This window comes from Solanum verrucosum, unplaced genomic scaffold (genome assembly GCF_900185275.1).
Source record: "Solanum verrucosum unplaced genomic scaffold, falcon-dt-bn FXZP01000102.1, whole genome shotgun sequence".
In the NCBI taxonomy this organism is placed as follows: Eukaryota; Viridiplantae; Streptophyta; class Magnoliopsida; order Solanales; family Solanaceae; genus Solanum; species Solanum verrucosum.
The window spans coordinates 756,827-775,919 of NW_026019930.1; the positions used below are offsets into that span (position 1 = coordinate 756,827).

Here is a 19,093-nt window from a genome sequence, read left to right on the forward strand (position 1 = left end):
CATTGGAGCATTTCCAATCCCAATTCAGCTACTGTTCATCGCCACTCCCAAATGCATTCTTTCGAGAGTCGACAAACAATTTTCTCCTCATAATTTTTTGATCCCTCGAGATATTATCACCCTTCGCGCAGAGGCCGATTGGGGAATGATCTCAACTTGCTCTTCGCGTAGGGCAGCAATGTACAGACTTGGAATCATCACCCTATTCGAATTCCGTGGAGTAGTACTAATTTACTGATTTCATAATACTGCTGTTTTTGTTGTTGTTTGACAAGTATTTTAGGTTTGGGCAACTGATCGCCCAAATATGATGATGATGATGATGATAAGTCCGTGCACTTTCCTTTGTTGGATCATCCTTACAAGCTCCTTCACTGTTAATGTGGTGCTTTCGAAAACAGATTCCCAACAAGGTAAATCCCCAATTCTGAATTGAGAAGTAATGTATAACTTCTCAATTATTTGGCTAGAGCGCAAGAAGAAACTTTGAGTCTTTATGAGCTTAGATAACCAATAAATGTTATTCATATACATCTTTAGATATGTAGATAACAAATTTAATTGTCTTTACAGTTTCAGCCCTCAATGACATGTATCAGTATTTGAAGCCCCATTCCAAACTTGATGGATGGAAATCCGATGGAGGAAATCCTTGTGATGATTCTTGGAAGGGTATCAAGTGTTCTGGTTCCGATGTCACTGAAATGTACTTCTTTCCTTTTCTTATTTGCTTTTGTCATTTCATTTGCTTTTACTTACAACGCGTAAGGAAAAGAAAAAGTTGCCTTCTGGTTCTTTTACTAATCCATGATCTGCTTATTCCTAAATTATGTTGCAGTGATCTATCTGGCTTGGGGCTCACTGGATCACTTGGCTTCCAGCTTGATAAGTTGGAGAAAGTTACCTACTTGTGAGGCCCAGACAACTCTTGGATATTGGAAATTAGGTTTATATTATGTGATTTTATCTGTCCACTGAAAGAACTGGTCCTGACAAAGATGAATTTGAATGTCATAGTGCAGTGATGTGAGCAAAAACAACCTGAAGGACAACATACCATACCAACTTCCTCCTCGCACAAAACACCTGTAAGTAGGCAGACAAGCATTAAGTTCTTAGACATACCTCATTATGAAGTTTCTCCTCAGGCTGCAACTTTTGGTCACCTCCTTTTGGTGTCTTCTTAGACCGACTATTTATTATTAAGTAGCATTAAGCCTTATCCAGAAGATCTGTTTCTGTTGATATTGCGCCCTATCAGTCCCTCATTCGGTTCTTGTTCTGCAGGGATCTTTCTGGAAATCAATTTGGTGGAACTGTACCTTATTCAATTTCTCAGATGACTGAGCTTAAATCCATGTAATGGTTTTTCTCTTATTCTTAATGTTTTAAATTTTAGGCTTCATATCAGGTGTCAATAATGCTCTTGGTGTTGTGCAGGAATCTTAATCATAATAAGCTAAGTGGATCACTGAGTGATTTATTTGGAAAACTTACAAAACTTACTGAGATGTAAGTATTGCAAATTTTGCATCCAGATACTCCCTTTTGTCTTTTTCTTTGTTTCTATAAGGTCTTGCCTTCAGCAAATAAGTTCATGAATGGCTGCAAGGAAATATTAGAGACAGACTGTAGAGTGAATGGTTCTGGAAGTAGAAAAGTTCATTGATATTAGTTGTTCCAAGAATATGTTTGCATTGCCTTTTCCTGACTATCCTTTGCTCACTGTCTGCTTATCTCTGATCTGATCTACAGTAACAATTAAGAAATTGTTGCTAGATGTGGAATGACAACGAACAATGTGGATGTGTAAATAATGAGCTCCCTAGTCATATAGATTGAACATCATTCTTTGCTGCTTGTAGTGCTTGAGGATGGAAATCTGCACGTCTGTGATTATTCATAAAGGTGTGGGAAATGTGTGAATTGAGTTGATTTGAGCAAAGTCTTAACTGATGGAAGACTTCTGATCGCATCTCTATAGCCTTAACATTGAATTTTCTTGAAACTCCTTCATTCCAATTGGAATGTCCATATTGACTTGAAATGTGATTGTTCAAAATTAAAAGAGAACAACCATGACCTGCTAACAGTTTTTCTTGCTAATGGATTAGTGAAAATTTATAGAGATGTGAAATTGTATGACACTTCTTTAAAGGATATTTGGGTTTATGATAAGACATTTCTAGGGAGAACATTAATTCAAGATGGACCAAAAAGGTAAGTGAGACATTTAATTGCAGAGGTTATTTGTTTTCGGGTGGATTCTTAGCATTTCAAATACTCAGCATAAAATCTTTGCCTCCGCGAATGAGGGAATGAGGTTTTACTTAACTATTTTCAGAGGTTTTCCTTCAGATCATTACTTTCAGTACGAGAAATAGCATCCAAGGCGAGAAGTATCACCTTTGAGAATAACCATGCCCCTCTTCAGCACCACACAACACTAGTGTATCATTGACATATATCATATGTGATATTTCACCTGAATTACCGTTTATATCACCAATCCAATCCTTGCAGCTATTCAAGTTGATCACTCTGTTAAGAACTAAGCTTAGAGTTTATTACTAATAGGAAAGCAAAAGTGGTGATGGATCACCTTGTGTCACCGCCTAGACAGGTTATGAAGGACTACTGACTCGATATATAGTCTAATTTTCATTTGTACTTCCTACGAAACACCACATAAGTTAAAATTATCCTGTTAGTCCAGTCTCTCTATGATAATAAAGTCAAGTAAGATAACAATGCTTTTACGGCCCCCTCGCTTTTTTCTCTATGCATTCCTGCATATCAACATGCATACATATATTCATAAGCATTGTAGTGTGTCAGGTAATATAATTGTCTAGTGTATCAACTAACTCGTGCAATTTTATCCAGGGATCTCTCCTACAATTCAATATCAGGCAGTTTGCCTCAGGGTCTTAAATCCCTCTCAAGCCTCAGCAAATTGTAAGCTAGTGCTTAATATTTGGGATCAAAATCTTGATTGGAGCTAAACATTTTCACTCCGCATGCAGGCACATACAGAACAATCAGTTTACTGGATCAATAAATGTTCTTGCTGATCTTGAACTTGACGATTTGTAAGTTGAACTGTTAGTAAAGCTACAATTCTAAGTCATGGTTTTTGCAATTCCAAAGTGTAGTAAGTTTTCCTCCATTATGTGTTAAAAATTACAATTCTTAGCACTCTCCTAGCCCCATCTCTCCAACACCACCACCACCCCCCCCCCCCCCCCCCCAAAAAAAAAAAAAAAAGAAGAAAAATTTCCCAGAAAGTGCAAAGCAAGAAAGTTTTTCATGTTTCTTGACTTCTTCATTTATCTTATTTTCAAAATCTGAGTATAATTGGTGTATTAGGTTGTCTTTTGTATTATACCATGATTGCTACTGAGTTGATATATGCTTATTCTGTAGGTCTGATGCCACCCTGTCTGCCTCTTTATTTCTAAAGTTAGCATTGATTTCACATTTCAAGGTTATGGTTGCTATAAGTTTGTTCAACGAAGTTAAGTAAGATATCAACAAAAGAAATTATAACCAGACAACTTTGTAGAGTACCTAGACTTCGTCATCTTCAGTGTTAGGATTGATGTACATTGAAGATCTTAGACTCGCACATGAAATATTCACATCTTTGCATCATTCTATAAGTTGATATAAGCTTATTCTGTATATCAGATGCCACCTTATCTGCCTCTGTATTTCAGTATTTCTAAAGTTACACTATGTTATGGACTTATGGTTGATATAAGTTTGTTTCACAAAAGCAATACCTGGTCTACCTTTAGAGTTATCTTTTGTTTCTTGATAAAGCTAACCAACTGTAAATCGAGGAGCATGCATCACGACACTTTTACTTTCTATGTGAGAATTAAATGTAGCATATTTACTTAAATTTCAAGGGCTCTACAAAAGGACCTCCTTCTTAAGTAAGAAGTTATGTCTTCGATCAAAAACTCTGTTCCACCTTTCACTTGGTTAACACAAAGCTAAAAAAATTCTTGGACATCCAGTTTGCCGTTGGGCATTGGCTGTATAATGATCATAATATAGGTAAATGAGAAGGTTCCTGATAGTGGTCAAGAACGGAAACAAGGTACGCAATCAGTTAGAGATTACAGCATAGACAGCTCAAACACTGTCCAACTTGTGTAGCCCAAGTTTTACTATGATTTCTAGTACTTTTTCTTATGAAGACTGTGACTTCTAGTACTATAAGGTCTATGATTCAGAAAGATATTTCTCTTTTTTTCCTCCTTTGAGAGAGGTGAGCTTTTACTACGTGGCTGCATGCAACATCCCGAATGCCCCTTGCCACTTGTTCAGGCAATCAATATGCAGAAAAAGCCCTTTATAAGACACTGATAGAATCATAAATCATTAGTAGGCCAAATATGTAATCACATACTTTTTTTCGTTATCCCTTGAATAAAATGCTGGCTTGGATTTGAGTAAGAAACTGTCACAAGTATGAAGTGTCCTCGGGTGTTTATACGTAACTAAGCCAGTGTATTCAACAAAATGCTGGCAGGAATGTAGCAAACAACCAATTTAATGGATGGATTCCGGATGAGCTGAAAGACATCAAAAATTTAGAGTGAGTGTTGGATGAACTATTGGTTAACTAGTTTCGATTTATAATGCCTGATACTTTCTTTTTACTTAAAAGGACTGGCGGAAATAGTTGGTCTACTGGATCAGCTCCTCCTCCGCCTCCTGGGCAGAAAGCTAAACCACACACCAGGAAGTCGGATAAGGAATCTGGAAAATCTGGCCTGGGTATAGGGGCCATTGCTGGGATATTACTGGGTGTTTTGTTGCTACTTGGTGTTATAATTGCTCTATTGTCAAGAAGAAAAAGATCATCACCTTCCTCCCATTTTCTTGAAGAAGATAAATTTAGCCAGCGTCAACCTTTTACTCCTCTTGCATCTCAGGAGTTATCTAGTAGCGTACGTGCCAACATGCAGGAGGAATTCAGAGGTAATTTTACTTTTGGCTTTCCAATCCCCTTCTATAAAAGGAGAGCAATGGAGAAGAAAAAGAATATGTGTGGCTTTCCAATCACATATTCTTTGTCCTCTGAATATTGTCTCTAAAATTAAGCTAAGGTTAGGTTGTACTATTACCAAGGGTTTTTCAGAAATGGCCTCTCTACCCCGCAAAGATAGGTGGAAGGTCTGTGTAGACCCCATATTTGTGGGATCACATTGGGTATGTTGTTGTTGGTTCGATTGTACTATTATTATTGTTTTATTTGGTGAACAGACCCCTCCACAACCCTTTACCCATGGGACAATAGAGATTTATGCCCATTTTCCCCCTTATGACGAACTCGAAACCTCTTAGTTGAAAATGGAAGGCTCTCCCAACTAGAGCAACCTCCCTTGTTGGTCACAATTGTATTATTTCATCTGACAGAAACTATGTCCTCTGATTCATCATCAGCTGCAGAAAAACATTTGCAAACCTCTTCCTCAATGGCTCTTAAGCGTCTTAATTCAGAGCGTCACAAGTCTTTTAATGAGAAGGAGCTGAAAAATGCTCCACCTTCAGATCATCTCAAGTCGTTCAATGATAAAGAGTTCGCAAATCCTATGAAACAGAGCAGTTCAGTTAAGGTAGATCACTATCCATTAGCTGATTTGCAGAATGCAACTGGTAACTTTGCAAGTTCTCGCCTTCTTGGTGAGGGATCAATTGGTCGAGTATACATGGCAAAATATCCAGATGGCAAGGTAAGCTTGACCTGATTTACAGTGCTGTTTAGTTTTATGGTATATTTGTTGTTAATTCACTTCATGAATTGGTTGCATAATCTCCATTATACATCATGAGAGATTGGATACAATACATAGATTAGTCAAAGGTAAACAGAAGAAAAGGCAACAGACAGATATATATTTGTAGAGCTAATATTGTTCATGAGTACTTGAAGATCTATGATATTTAAGCTTTTTCTCGGTTTTGAAGGGTTCGTATTCATGAAATACATAAGTTCATGCACATATCTTCCACCTGCTTTGACATTGAAAGTAATGTTTTCTACAGTCATTTCTAGAGGAAATCATTGGTATTTCAGAATGGTACCCAGGGAACCAGCCCAAGTCTAAAGTTTGAAGTGAAAATTCTTTCTGAAGGTTCCTTTTGAAAGATTGAAATAAATACATAGTCCTTGTCTAGTTGTCTTTATAATTCTTGTAACCTTATGGATAATAATATAGATGATCTTCTACTGTTGCATGGGACCTAAAGTAAATGAACTTACATCTATTGTTCCGGCGTAATCCTTGAACCTATCACATTGTCCTTGTTAATCATTGCATAGGTGATCATGTTCTACTACATGTAAATTGTGGTAAACTGACTTAAATTTCCTGGTTGAGCTATTGCCTTTGTGTAGATATAATTTGACCTCTTCTTTGTTTCCTTACAACACTGTAGAGAGGTTCTTTTCAACGAAAACAAATTTCTTCCAGACCTTAGCAGATCACTTCCATGATAAAGTTTGTTCAGCAATATGTTAATAGGTACTGTAAGCGTACTAGTTGACCACAGAAATTAGACTATAATGATGGATGGATGTGAGCTCACTTCTCATCAAAGGTCTCGTTAGAACTTGTATCAGTCTTTTCATATCCTACAATATGGATTGCTCAGATATCTCTGCATGGGAATCTTGCATATTCTGTTCGCATCTACTTTTGGACCTATAGCACATGCTCCAACTTAACATGGCAATAATTTTAGTTGCTTTTATCTTCTTTTGTTAGCTTATTATTTCAAAGTCCCTTGAGGCCAGATTATCTAGCTTTTCTATTCATTGCAGCAGATAGTTGTAATGTGGAAGTGAACATAATATATGTCCCAAGCAGATATATCGTGCTTGGTTCAACTTAAACCTGCAAATGCTTCTGGTGCTACTAATTGGTTGGCTACCATTTCTAGGGAGGTTCAGCTGATGTTTATATGGTCTAGAAGTATTTAATCATATTTGTACTGTATGATAAACATAATGGAGAAATCTTATTTTTGATTTACCAGGTTCTGGCGGTACAGAAAATAGACTCCTCTTTTTTCCAAGATGGGCAGTGCACAGAATTCACAGAAATTGTTGGCAAAATTTCCAATCTTCACCACCCAAATATAGCTGAAGTTATTGGTTATTGTTCAGAACAGGGACAGAATATGTTAATCTTTGAGTATTTTAGAAATGGTTCACTTTATGAATTCCTTCATGTGTCAGATGACTTCAGTAAACCTCTTACATGGAACACAAGAGTCAGAATTGCTCTAGGGGCCGCCCGTGCTCTTGAGTAAGTCAAACTCTTCGTGTTGTTTCTCTTGCAGTTGGTGATTTCCTTTAATGTTGGTATCGGTAGTGAGTACTATTGGCACAGATTAATTGCATGCCCTTAGTGGTGAGTGACATTACAGTTTCCACTGTAACTGATATCCCATCGAGTACGACATGATTTGAATTATTAAGAAACACTCTAGTCAATGTGGTTCTCCTAATAGATCCTATGACATGATTTTAATTTGTATATAGGTACCTGCATGAGGTTTGTTCTCCATCATGTCTCCACAGGAATATAAGAACTTCAAACATTGTGCTCGATGCTGAATTGAATTCTCGTCTCTGTGAGTGTGGCATGGCAATGTTTCATCAGGTATGTGAAGATAGACCTTTAGCTACTGCAAGTATTGTTTCCACCTGAGTTCATACTATTTCTGCAGTTTTGAATGTTATGATTTAGGAACCTGCTAACTTGCAAATGTGACCACTTGAAACAGGAAATGGATAAAGTCATATTCAGAAAAATAAAGTGGGCCGCATGTAACTTCTTAAGTTATATGTTGGATATTTCGAAATTTTAAGAAAACTATCGAGACGTATGAAAGTTGAAATCTTGTAATTATTGACATATATAATGTGGATAGTCTTCCATAAAAATGAATACTATTTTGGAAGACTCAAAAATGAAATGTGGATATTGTTACCTTTTCTTGGCCAAGGACTGATTGAATTTGTTAGCAGCTTCATAATTGGTGTCCATCATTGCTTAGAATGTCACTGACACAGCTCATTTCCAAATAGAATGTCCATGGTACCAGGTCCTTCTCCAAGTCACATGCCTTCCATTATTTTCTTCATCACTCAGCGGTGAATGGTATTGGTCTATTGGATGGGTAATAGATGCATGATTTGGTATAAATTTGTGTAGTTTGACATGGCGATCAGGTTCTAGTTTGAGAATAAGTGCCATGATCTGAAAAACAGGATATGGTGCTATATAAATGAATATGAACATAGAAGATGGTAACAATCCAGGATAGATAAATAATACTAGTAGTCTGTAAATTCAGTGGTGGAGCTAGCATTGGAAGTACGGGTTCCAGATCCCAGTAACTTTGATCAAAATTCTATATATTTGTTGACAAATTGACTAGTATGTACATATAATAAATTTCAGATCCGATACTTCAAATATAGAACCCATAAAGTTCAAATCCTGGATCCACCGTGAGTTTGCTGAAATGCATACTCCGTTGTTGGTACGTAGGGTTAACCTGGATCAGTCCACATTTGCTGATTTATGCTTAAGATATTTCACATGGTGCGTTGGTGTCTAGTAGAGGTACATCATGCTTAAATAATGTTATTCAACCTTCTCCCTTTTTTTCAGCGATCAAGCAAAAACTTGGATGCTGGATACACTGCTCCAGAATGCACAAAACCTTCTGCATATACTTCGAAGAGTGATGTTTATAGCTTCGGAGTTGTCATGTTGGAACTATTGACAGGGCGAAAGCCTTTTGACAGGTGCATCCCCTTGCATGCTAATTTTAATTTGTCCAGTTATCCACCAAAATATGAATCTAACATATTCATATCGATGCTTCAGTTCAAAGCCAAGATTAGAACAGTGCCTGGTCGAATGGGCATCGCCACAACTACATGATCTAGATGCCTTAGAGCAAATGGCTGATCCTGCTCTGCGTGGACTTTATCCTCCTAAATCTCTCTCTAGATTTGCCAATGTGACTGCTCTGTGCGTTCAGGTTAGACTTCTTTTGCAGTAATTTTCGAAAATGGAGGGAGTTAACTAATATCTTTCTATCAATAGCCTAAAGAATAACGATTCTTGACTTATTCGTGATTTCTGATGTTATCAGTCGGAGCCAGAATTTCGACCACAAATGTCTGAGGTGGTCCGTTTAGTTCAAAAGTCGAATATGAGCCAGAGAGGTGATGATGATGATTACTGATACTTTCAGGTTCTCGGCAAAAAAAAAAAGGGAAGAAGATCTTTTCAGACTTGAGAAGACGTGACTCCCATTTTTTTTCTTACTTCATCTTCTCCTTTAAGAAAATCAAGTGTTAAAAGTTGTATTGGTTTTAACCATCTTATGACCAAGGACCTTTGTTGTCACGTCGATGAGTATTTTGAGTATTGCAAACACTTTCCAGTACTTTGAAGTCTAGTTGAAAGCAATGATCGGTTTGTCATGGCAGAGCACGCCAATAGCAGTCTCTTCTCTTGTGAATTGTAAGGTTGTAGTGTCGATAACTTCATATCCCAGTTCCATATAATGAGGCAGGATTTGAAGTACAAGGATCAAACTCCTTGATACTCTTATGTGATTTCAGACACAAAATCTTCATGTTTTTCTGATCTGTGTTTTCTGTGGTGATTCAAGAGGGAGTCTGTATTTTTCTGTTTCGAATTTGAAAAGAAAAATTGAGATGGGATCAAATGCACTTTTGTGCAATTTTTCAAAAGAAATCATTTTGGGGCAATCAGTTCAAATCTACAAGCTCAAAATCCTACGTATCAAACAGTAGTTGTTGACCACTCATCAAGAGTCAAGACAAAACACATGTTAAACGCCTACCATCATCATGTTGTTGGTGAATTTGCAGAAGCTCTCTTGTTCTTTCAGCTAATACGAAAATCATAAGGCTACACACAAAGAATTCACACTTTGCAATAACTCGAACGGATAGAACGTACGGACCAATTACATTATTTACTTTATGCCAGTGGTATTAAAATTCTGTTCTTATTCCTTCATTACCTCTTTTGGTCTATCTACAAACCAAGGCAATTCATATGCTCCGTGGACTGAGCAAAACACCCTAGTCGCTCTGAACTGTTTCTCTTGAGTCCTTTCTCCTTGGTTGACTCCACAAACATACGCTAATCAGCTGAGAATTCTCAGCAAGCATGTAAAGGCAAAGAAAACAGAGTCCTGCATATAATTAATCCACACAGAACAGCTTAATTTGATGCAAAATTGTGAATGAAAATCGACCTTGTACCCCGATAATACAAGTAGAGGAAATAGGAGAAGAAATGACTCACCGGCATAGGCAACAGTAACACCTGATGCTATCCTTCCCAAAACCGATAGCACATAAAGAGTAACCACAACCTGGCAATGTAGTAGGATGATTTTAATAACGTTCACCAATCCATTTTTCAGTTACATCAAATTAGTATTTGAGTTTCTGTATGAAGCTTTCCTTTCTGTATTAATTATCCTATAGTAGATGAAATGTAGGGCACGTAGAAGCTCAGATGCTGTGTTCGGCCGAGCCAAATAACTTTTACTACAGTATAATAGTATTGAAACACATATTAAGCTCCCATTCGGCCACAGATTGTTTGTTCATGAAATTTAGTCAAGTTTGAAAATTTATGCAATGAGACCTAGGAAAGGTAGTGTGTACATTGACCTTTCCACTACCTTTCCGTAGGCCCTTGGCTCAGTTTCTTAAAAATCTTCTTCAAAAGAATTTACCAGTTTTTGGTGAAATTTTACGTACGACAAAATCTCAAAAAAAAAATCCAAGTAAAATGCAAGTCCAAGCACAATATTAAGTTCCAAAAACAATTTTTCTACACAAATTCATTCAAGTTTCTATCACTTTCCGATGAATCGAATAACAGAGTAGATAGTACAAGTTGGTTAGTACCTTAACGAACAAGCGCTTATCATGTCCGGTAGCAGAAACGCGGAGAACAGACTCAGCAGCGCCGATAGTATTAGCAATGCAGGCAAGGACGCGATTCGCGGTGTTCTGTGAGATCTGCCATTCTAGTGGATCCACAGGAACCGAAATGTTCATCTGGCGATACAGGAGTCCGAGAATAGCGAGGGAACAAATGATTACAATAAAGACGTCAGAGACGAGAGAGACGATACTGGCATTCCGATAAACACAGTGGTAGTAAACGAGAGTGCCGCAAATGATGAGTATGAAGGGTACGGGACCACGCAAATCCTTCTTCCTCCTAGGTTTTATTGTCCTTCGAATCTCCTCGTTAGCGTTCAATTCTTCCATGGTGCAGGTACTTTTTTGGTCTCTAATGCCTCAATTACAGTGGCGCTAGATATGGACGGGGGATTTATCGGTGAGTCAATTCCGAACGCTGCGTCGTCTTCTCTAAGTTCTTCAAAATCTGCTGGCTTAATTGAGATTATTATTGACATATTTTATTCCATGTATTCAAAGAGAAGCTTCTGAAGAAAACTGTCCATGTCCATTTCATAACAGTTTCCAACAAAAATATTTCAAACAAATTAAAACGGAGCAAACATTTTGAAAGCCAACAAGAGAATCGTTGGAAAATACTCGGGAGGGAACATTTTTCTTTTTCTATTGTCAATGCTCAATAATGCTTGTTTTCTTTTCTCCAGATCTAAAACTATTTTAGTTGACTTGTCTAGGGATTATGATATTTTTTATATAAAAAAAATTATATTATATAGTTGCCTACTAAAATAATAGAGGAGAATTATATATGTTTTGTTATAGAACGTACATTTAAATTTTTTTTAACTTTTGGTTAGTAGTTTTAATTATTTGACCGAGCGATCAAATGTGCGAAGAGCCCTTTTTATACTCCTGCTAACCCTCTACGAAATGATGTTAACAGCTTATAATTAGGACTTTTTTCATTTTTGTTTTTATCCATGCCAAATAAATCTTTTATTAATTAGGCAGCGTGTTCAAAAGAAAACGAAAACGTGAGTCATAAATATGTGATGTTTTTATAGCTATAAATTTATGTAATTAAGGATAAAGTAATTCCAAAAAGAGAAATATATCTTTTTTTAAAAGATGTCTCGTAAATTGAAACGGAGGAAGTAGTAGATCCAGGTCACAGTAAAAAATAGGAAAGTCTAGAATTGTTTGGTGACACATTTTCTAATGAGGGCGGTGTATAGACATGGGTCTCGAAAATTACCTAATTATTTTTTATCTCCAACTAAATTTGAACTTGAGATTTGATAATACTCCTCCTCATCGTTGATCACTAGTTCACACTCCATGATCATCTAATGGATGTTTGTCACTCCGTAAAGCAACAAAAACCTAAAAGAACTTGCTATTGTTTGCTAGTTTTGGGTCTAAAATGCAATGGCAAAAATTATGAAAAGGCAGGCATCATGCCTTGTCCCCACTTCTACGAGGCTTAATAAAACCTGGGGAACGCATTGTTAAATAAAACTCAAGTCTTTTCAACTAAAAAAACCACCACTGTCAAACAGTTGATAAAAGAATATCCACCCTATTATACAGCCAATACAGAAGGAAAAAAGAGGATATTGGTTTTTCTAGCAAGTCAAGAGTTTCGATTTGCCTGCTAACCAGGAAATAAGATGAGAGAGGGGTCCCTCTGCAGCTTGCCGTCAGTTACATCTAGCTTCTTCATCTTTTCTTCGCACCAGAATAACTGCTCCTTACTGATTCTTTCCATTCTTAGGACCCTATTCATGACCTTTACATCAATAAGGCCAAGCAACAGGTCGACATCTGCTGCCATGCTAGGCCATGATTTCTTCTTCAGGTTCTTTGTTTTCTTCCGTAGTTCCTTCAGTTTCACCTTTTTCTGCATTAGAAAGACTCGAAAGTTATCCCAAAGAAGACCAACAGCAACATCCAAAGTCCAAACTTCTGTCCCAAAGTAGGCATTGCTTGACTATCTTACAAGTTACAAGCCAAAGCAAAATGGAGATAGCAAGAGCTTTGCTTGAATTACTATTAGCAATACTACATTACAACCAACTACTGAAAATAGCAAATGGATATTAAGTTAATGATATCAGTTCAACATTCAAATAAACAGGAAACAGAGGAAACCTAGAAATCTCCAAAAGCAGACTTCTAATACTGTAACGAAACTATGGGTTTGTCAATGACCAAAACGTCTTCCAGTTTTTATTATTTAACAATCTCTCACTAAACAACCTTTTACTTTCCTATTAATTTATGGTTCAGAAAATCTGTTTGGGGGAAAGGAAGCAAAACTTACCTCTTGATCTCCTCATATGAGCTGGACGGGAATGAATATGACATAGATAGAAGAGTCAAGAAAAGGCTTATGAAAGAAACAATACTATCATTTGATGATATGGAGTATGGTCCTCTTCGTCACAATCGAAGACACCTAATCACACGTCATATGAATATCGCAGAAACTGCTGGTACAGTTCCTTGTGGCAAAATTTGAAAGAAATCCACAGGTGGTGCAATGTGCTAAAAGAGAGAAGAAAATGGAGCCCCCACATTTCAGAAACAGGATAAGGAAGAGACAAGAAGAGAGAATTAAGTCGGGAATTTTGACTAGACAAATTCGAAGGCAACCTCATTGACTGATGGTATAGCTCATTTTTTCATCTCAAGTGGATAATGTGGGAAACAAGTTTGAAGCCTTCCCTAAATCTGCTCCATATTGGATATTTTTCTGAGTGGGTCTCAACTATTTTATACAAACACATATTTTCTATATTTCCTTATTCCCCGGAGCATGAAAAGGAAACTATCTTGAAATTCTTCCAGGACAAACGCTAACCATACTACCTCATAAAAGTACAGTGCCAAAAGTAAGGTACAAGCATAAGGATGGTTAAACAGAGAATATCAAACCAATGCCTTACCTTTTCAAGAGAACATTGAACCTGATGAACGGGTGTTGTCATCTGGTTCTGGCTTCCGAAAAGATTTCGTACACTGCTAGACTTCTTGTCCATCTTCACAAATAGACGAAAAGTGAGGATTGAACTTTCAATCACTTTGAGTAGATCTGGAGCAAGAACTGGCAACTCATCATCTTCCAATTTCTTTTGATCTGAACCTAAACTTGAGAGATTCGATTTCTTAGACAGATCAAGAGAAAATCAACTTTACCAACTCCAGTACATCAAAGTTTAATATGCATTAAATACAAAGCGAACTTTTGCAAATTACATATTCTTAACAAGTCCAAGTCATTCAATACAAGGGAAAAAAAAAGTCTTTAATCATTAGGAAAATCAAATAACATCTAATAGGAAATCAATCATTATAGATATCAGTACTACCTTGGACTTTAGGAACCTGAAGTAGCATAGGCAATGCATTTCTCATGCGAGCATAAATTTCAGGCCTTGTACCTGGTTCAAAAGGTTCAGTTTCAATAAATCGTTGTAACAAGACCAATAACTGCTGAAACTGCTGAGCGCTGTGATTATAGAAGATGGGACTATCAGGTTGGCTAGAGATTTTCTGACTCAATTGTGTGTACTGACAGTGAAGAACTTCCCAGGTCAGGCACATCTGAGCTACGTAAGCTGTTTCAAGATCTTGATTAATGTTAGCCACAGGCTGGTGCAAGTGCTGAGTTTCATCCTGAAATTCATCCATTTTTTTCAAGGACAGGCACCGAAAGGGTGATACAAGCTTTTTAGGTGCAGATCTTGGCGAAGAAGTAGATGAAATATGCGAACCTGGAAAATACTAAATTTTGTTAACCACCAAGAAATTTGGTGCTCTCGAAGCTGCAAATCAGCTCTATTTTGGAGATGCTTGCAACGACAGAGAAACAATAAGCATTAAACTTAATAAAGCACCGTTAAAGCGACAGTGAAAAAATCAACATTAAACTTACTAAAGCACCGTCAAAGCCAGAGTATAGACCAGGACAAATGAGAATCACAAGATATTTATACTAGCATGCATAGAAACACATCTAACAACCACACAAGGGAACTTATGTAACAGTTCATTTAGAGGTAACAAAATAGAAACAGAGATTTAAGTGCTCAAGATAAGCAAAAACTGATTCTTTGTGCACTCAGAATCTGGGACTTGCAGTTGCCCATTAGGTTAGATCTAGCGCAAAGTACCATCTTGGTACCTTTATGTATAAAACTTTTCAATAAAATAAAAGGTCTAGTGCAATTGAATTTGCCAGGTTCCTAATGGCTGGAGGAACAAAACCAAACCCTACCGCAGGAAAAAAAAAAATACAGCAGTTCTCTCCATTAAATATAAAAGATGTCTCTATTAGTTTGACCCAAAAACAGCCATCACTACAGTCTGTACTTTCTAAGGCTCACCTTTAAAGAATGACTTCTCATCTCTAAATGCCTTTAATACGACACACTGTTGCAGTTTCACAATTTATTTAAAAATTTTGTTTCAGAACAATTTTCGGGTTAAGTTTAAAATTCATTTGCTAATTCAATTGAAAGGAATGATCTATCGGCAAATTCAATTGAACTTGTCAATTGAGTCTTCCATTGAAACAATAACTAGAGTGTTTGGTGCGATTGGTTCATCGAGTGTTGTGGAAAATTGTCTCTTTACAAATGACCCGTTCTTATGCTACTATGACAATAGATAGACACCTTGGTTTGTGTTCTAAAACACAAATATACCAGCAAAATGGCAGCTTTACACTTGAATGAAGGGTAATTCTACCATATCTCAGTATATAAAAGTCAATGAAGGGAAATTCTAAGTTCCTTCTGAAGGGTGTGCAAAATGAAGAAGTCTCTATTGTTCAAGAGGCAGAGGAGCTGAAACTTGGGAGGTTGAACATTGAGGAATCTGTACACGATAACAACTATGAGAGGTCATGATTCAACCTTTAACGATAAAGCTTTGATTTGCCTCTATAGATAAGTGAATTCCTCTATTTTACCTTATTTTTAACTTTAGACAAGGATATTGCACTATTTTACTCTAATACTTGTTTTTACTTTGTAATGTTTTGAATGCCTTTAGCTAAGATACCTCCTCTATGTTCTTGACAGCCCATCTTTGTCTCAATAGTCTTTCAGTGGCACGCCTCACATCCCTTTCCCATTACTTAGAAAAGTAAGCCATTGGTACAAGAGACAATCATTACCATCTGAATTATTAGACATCTAACGGATCCAATAAATACATCAATAAATCTCTTCCTTTTTATGAAGGGGACCAGGGCAGAATTTCATTGTCAAAGCAAAGGAGAAATCCTTTGGATGTCGCCAAAAGGAGTGACGATGCCATACGCCAAAAATAAGAGAAAGAATCAGAATTGATCGATTTCTCGAAACAAATGAATGTGGGGGCTGTTCTTATTTTACCGGACGGGTTGAATTAGCTCCTCCCGAGTCCCAATCATATTTCTCCCGAATGAAAGAAAAGATGGGCAATTTTTCTCTTTATGCAATGACTCACTCTACCAACTATATTTGATTGGGATTCTATATACTCCACCAACTATAGAAAATCCCAGGGAATTAATTAGAGGATTGTTTCCCAAAAAGAATTGTTTGTTCTTACATTTAGTGTGATTATCCTTTCTTATTGTGCTTTTTAATTGTCTAGCCAGAATTGTAAATTTATCATTTAAGGAAAATATTTCTTTGATATTATCATATATTACTCGATTGATTTCTGATTGTACAGATGATTTCAGTTTCTAATTTGGAGCCACTAGTGCAAAGCAAGGGAACCAAAGTTTATTTCAGGAAGTAAAGCAAAGCATAGTCCGGAACTATTACCAATTTCACGCAGCTGCTGAACATGCAGGCGGTCATAAAACAGCATTTGTTCAGAGTATTTGTCATACACGGCATTGAAGCCAGACCAAAACTGTCTTCCTTCTGCTTCAACATCCCTCCAATCACCGGGATTCATGTTCACCTGTTCTTCTTCATCATCTGCATCATCATCTTCTGGAGCTGACTCTTCAGGAATTAATACCATAAAGCTGTTTCTTCTCAGTTCCTTCAACCTCCTCTTTACTTCATTAGTGATGAAGTCATCATCGTCGTCTTCTGGTTCAGCATTAGTAGAATCAACATAAGCTGTTTTCCCCACATTACCATTTTCATTCTTTTGCTCTCCCGGCAGTGGAACAGGTTTTTCCTCTGTATTAGTCTCTAGTTCCGGCTTATGAGCCTTTCTAAATCTCTTCACTTTGAAGAAATCCATCACTAAACCAACAACTTCCCTATCAATGTCTTAGACAATAATTCTTTTTGTTCGTCCGTTCAAATTAGTAATCTCACTTAGCTAACCTCAAAAAGATTGATCTACTCTTCTCAACAACACCAGGATGCAAAAGAGCTCCAGTCTACATGCAGTAAAAAAGAATCATTCAACAAACACGACATAACAAAAATGACACTTTTAGTTAATCATTCGCGGTCCCTTCCAGCAAAACTCTGAGAACTCAAATCAGATCCATAATCTAATTTAGCCTCATTCTAAATCTGTATATCCTCAGCTTCCACAGCATCATCAAGCTTCCAATGTGAAATCCCCAATAAAACCGCAACAACATTCAGCTTCTGCACAGTATTTCAATTAGAAAACTGAAGAAAATACATTTCAAATTCAAACAATCAAACTGCGATCAACTTATATTTCAAAATTTAGGGGAAATCATGAAAAAAGATTATTTTAAAAAAAAAAAACGAAACTTTACTGATTCAAAGAGGAATAGAGTTTGAAAATGAAAGATTCAAAACAAAATAAACATCACTTACAGATTAAACCGGTGTACACCCACCTAAGCCATTTGTTAAATAGAGTGCAAACCCTAGAAACCGAATCGAGGCGTGATATTATAAAGGGGTTCAAAAAAGGCAACAAAAACAATGGGTGAGTGAGTTGAGTGGGTACATTTTACTGATACATTACATTTAGTGTGATTTATGAATCTGAATAACCAGAAAAATACATTACGCGTTACGATGCTGAAAAAACAAAAAAAAAAACTCAAAAAGGAAAATTACACAAGAAGAGGGAAAAAAAAGGTGATAAAAGGACAAAAAGGCAAAATTTTGATTCAAGTTTTGGACAGTAGGAACAGTAACAGAAGAAGATTAATGAAGATGAAGACGAAATGAGATTTAAGTAAGTAATAAAAGATGGTTCGCGATTTCCTAGAGGAAACAGAGTGCATGGGGTTAAGGGTTTTTCGTACAGAGAATATTGTCAGAAGTTTATTACCCAAAAAGCCGCGAAAATGAAGAAAAAGTTTTGACTTGACTATTAATTAAATTTACGTAATCCGCCCCATAAGTTGAGAGTAATGTTAGATTCAACCACCTTTTCTTCTTCCTTATTTTATCTAAATAAACCCCTGTAGTTAGGAGTGTTCCCAGTTGGATTAAAATCGATTCAAATTGAATTTATTTGAATTTGATTTTAGATTTCTTAAAACTAATAGTATTTGATTTGATTTTTTTCAAAGAAATAACGGAGCTGAAGTGATAAATTTTATATACATTTATTTTATTATAATATATACATAATATATTATTTTTATAAAAAAAAAATATCTACTATATATTTTGATCAAAATTTATTTATAATATATTAAAGTAAAAATGTTCAAGATGAGAGCATTTATCTTATTGATTTCATGTATATGAGTGTCTATGATTCTTGGAGATGGGGAGCTAGAATGTTAATGTCTCTTTCTTTTATGCCAAAATAGTGAATTTTAAACTTTTATTCATTGAAAATTCCGTAATCAAAAGTTGTGTGATGTGAGTTCTTCTAACTGTCTTTTGTTTTGAATATCGTTTCTTTTCTTTTTGTGTATGATTAATACCGAATAATCAAATCGAAATTGAAAACAATCAAACCGACAAATGTGTATTATATTTGGTTTGATATGATTTTAATAATTTTAAAATCGACTGAATCAGTTTAACTTTGATTTTGATCAACAATTGATCCAAATCGACATGTGAACACCCCTACTTGTAATTACACCTAGTTCGGATGGTTGTTACTCGTTGT

At 36.3% G+C, this 19,093-nt stretch overlaps 3 protein-coding genes across 4 annotated transcripts; 1 reads left to right on the forward strand and 2 right to left on the reverse strand.

Annotated features, from left to right (window-relative positions):
- Positions 1-102: 102 nt before the first annotated feature.
- LOC125828143 (protein STRUBBELIG-RECEPTOR FAMILY 5-like) lies at positions 103-9,424 on the forward strand. Its single transcript, XM_049507461.1, has 17 exons — positions 103-180; positions 276-413; positions 574-706; positions 839-910; positions 1,023-1,088; positions 1,288-1,359; positions 1,441-1,512; positions 2,887-2,958; positions 3,027-3,092; positions 4,544-4,609; positions 4,682-4,995; positions 5,461-5,750; positions 7,057-7,328; positions 7,565-7,685; positions 8,703-8,839; positions 8,922-9,078; positions 9,193-9,424. The coding sequence occupies exons 2-17, from the start codon at positions 308-310 to the stop codon at positions 9,283-9,285; spliced, it is 2,109 nt and encodes a 702-aa protein (XP_049363418.1). The 5' UTR covers positions 103-180; positions 276-307; the 3' UTR covers positions 9,286-9,424.
- Positions 9,425-10,057: 633 nt separating this feature from the next.
- LOC125828393 (reticulon-like protein B22) lies at positions 10,058-11,623 on the reverse strand. Its single transcript, XM_049507707.1, has 3 exons — positions 10,997-11,623; positions 10,383-10,452; positions 10,058-10,269 (listed from the first exon to the last, which is right to left on the reverse strand). Exons 1-3 carry the CDS (start codon positions 11,363-11,365, stop codon positions 10,157-10,159), a joined length of 552 nt encoding a protein of 183 aa, XP_049363664.1. The 5' UTR covers positions 11,366-11,623; the 3' UTR covers positions 10,058-10,156.
- Positions 11,624-12,526: 903 nt separating this feature from the next.
- On the reverse strand, positions 12,527-17,323 carry LOC125828268 (uncharacterized). Of its 2 annotated transcripts, none has more exons than XM_049507586.1 (4): positions 16,840-17,323; positions 14,389-14,793; positions 13,966-14,162; positions 12,527-12,917 (listed from the first exon to the last, which is right to left on the reverse strand). In XM_049507586.1, exons 1-4 carry the CDS (start codon positions 17,270-17,272, stop codon positions 12,672-12,674), a joined length of 1,281 nt encoding a protein of 426 aa, XP_049363543.1. In that variant the 5' UTR covers positions 17,273-17,323; the 3' UTR covers positions 12,527-12,671. The 2 variants fall into 2 exon arrangements, with proteins under 2 accessions (XP_049363543.1, XP_049363548.1); XM_049507591.1 differs by having other exon boundaries at positions 12,598-12,917; positions 14,461-14,793.
- Positions 17,324-19,093: the final 1,770 nt, after the last annotated feature.

What these genes read in the sequence shown, in the direction of transcription:
- LOC125828143 (XM_049507461.1), top strand. Translation starts at nt 308, where the DNA reads ATGATGATGATGATGATGATAAGTCCGTGCACTTTCCTTTGTTGGATC. An exon ending in CTCTCAAGCCTCAGCAAATT is followed by an intron (nt 2,959 to 3,026) that starts GTAAGCTAGTGC and finishes CTCCGCATGCAG; the next exon opens with GCACATACAGAACAATCAGT. An exon ending in GATCTTGAACTTGACGATTT is followed by an intron (nt 3,093 to 4,543) that starts GTAAGTTGAACT and finishes AAATGCTGGCAG; the next exon opens with GAATGTAGCAAACAACCAAT.
- LOC125828393 (XM_049507707.1), bottom strand. Translation starts at nt 11,365, where the DNA reads ATGGAAGAATTGAACGCTAACGAGGAGATTCGAAGGACAATAAAACCT. An exon ending in ATAAGCGCTTGTTCGTTAAG is followed by an intron (nt 10,453 to 10,996) that starts GTACTAACCAAC and finishes CTACATTGCCAG; the next exon opens with GTTGTGGTTACTCTTTATGT. An exon ending in TGTTACTGTTGCCTATGCCG is followed by an intron (nt 10,270 to 10,382) that starts GTGAGTCATTTC and finishes AATTATATGCAG; the next exon opens with GACTCTGTTTTCTTTGCCTT.
- LOC125828268 (XM_049507586.1), bottom strand. Translation starts at nt 17,272, where the DNA reads ATGGATTTCTTCAAAGTGAAGAGATTTAGAAAGGCTCATAAGCCGGAA. An exon ending in TCAGCAGCTGCGTGAAATTG is followed by an intron (nt 14,794 to 16,839) that starts GTAATAGTTCCG and finishes AGTATTTTCCAG; the next exon opens with GTTCGCATATTTCATCTACT. An exon ending in TTCAATGTTCTCTTGAAAAG is followed by an intron (nt 12,918 to 13,965) that starts GTAAGGCATTGG and finishes TTTCTAATGCAG; the next exon opens with AAAAAGGTGAAACTGAAGGA.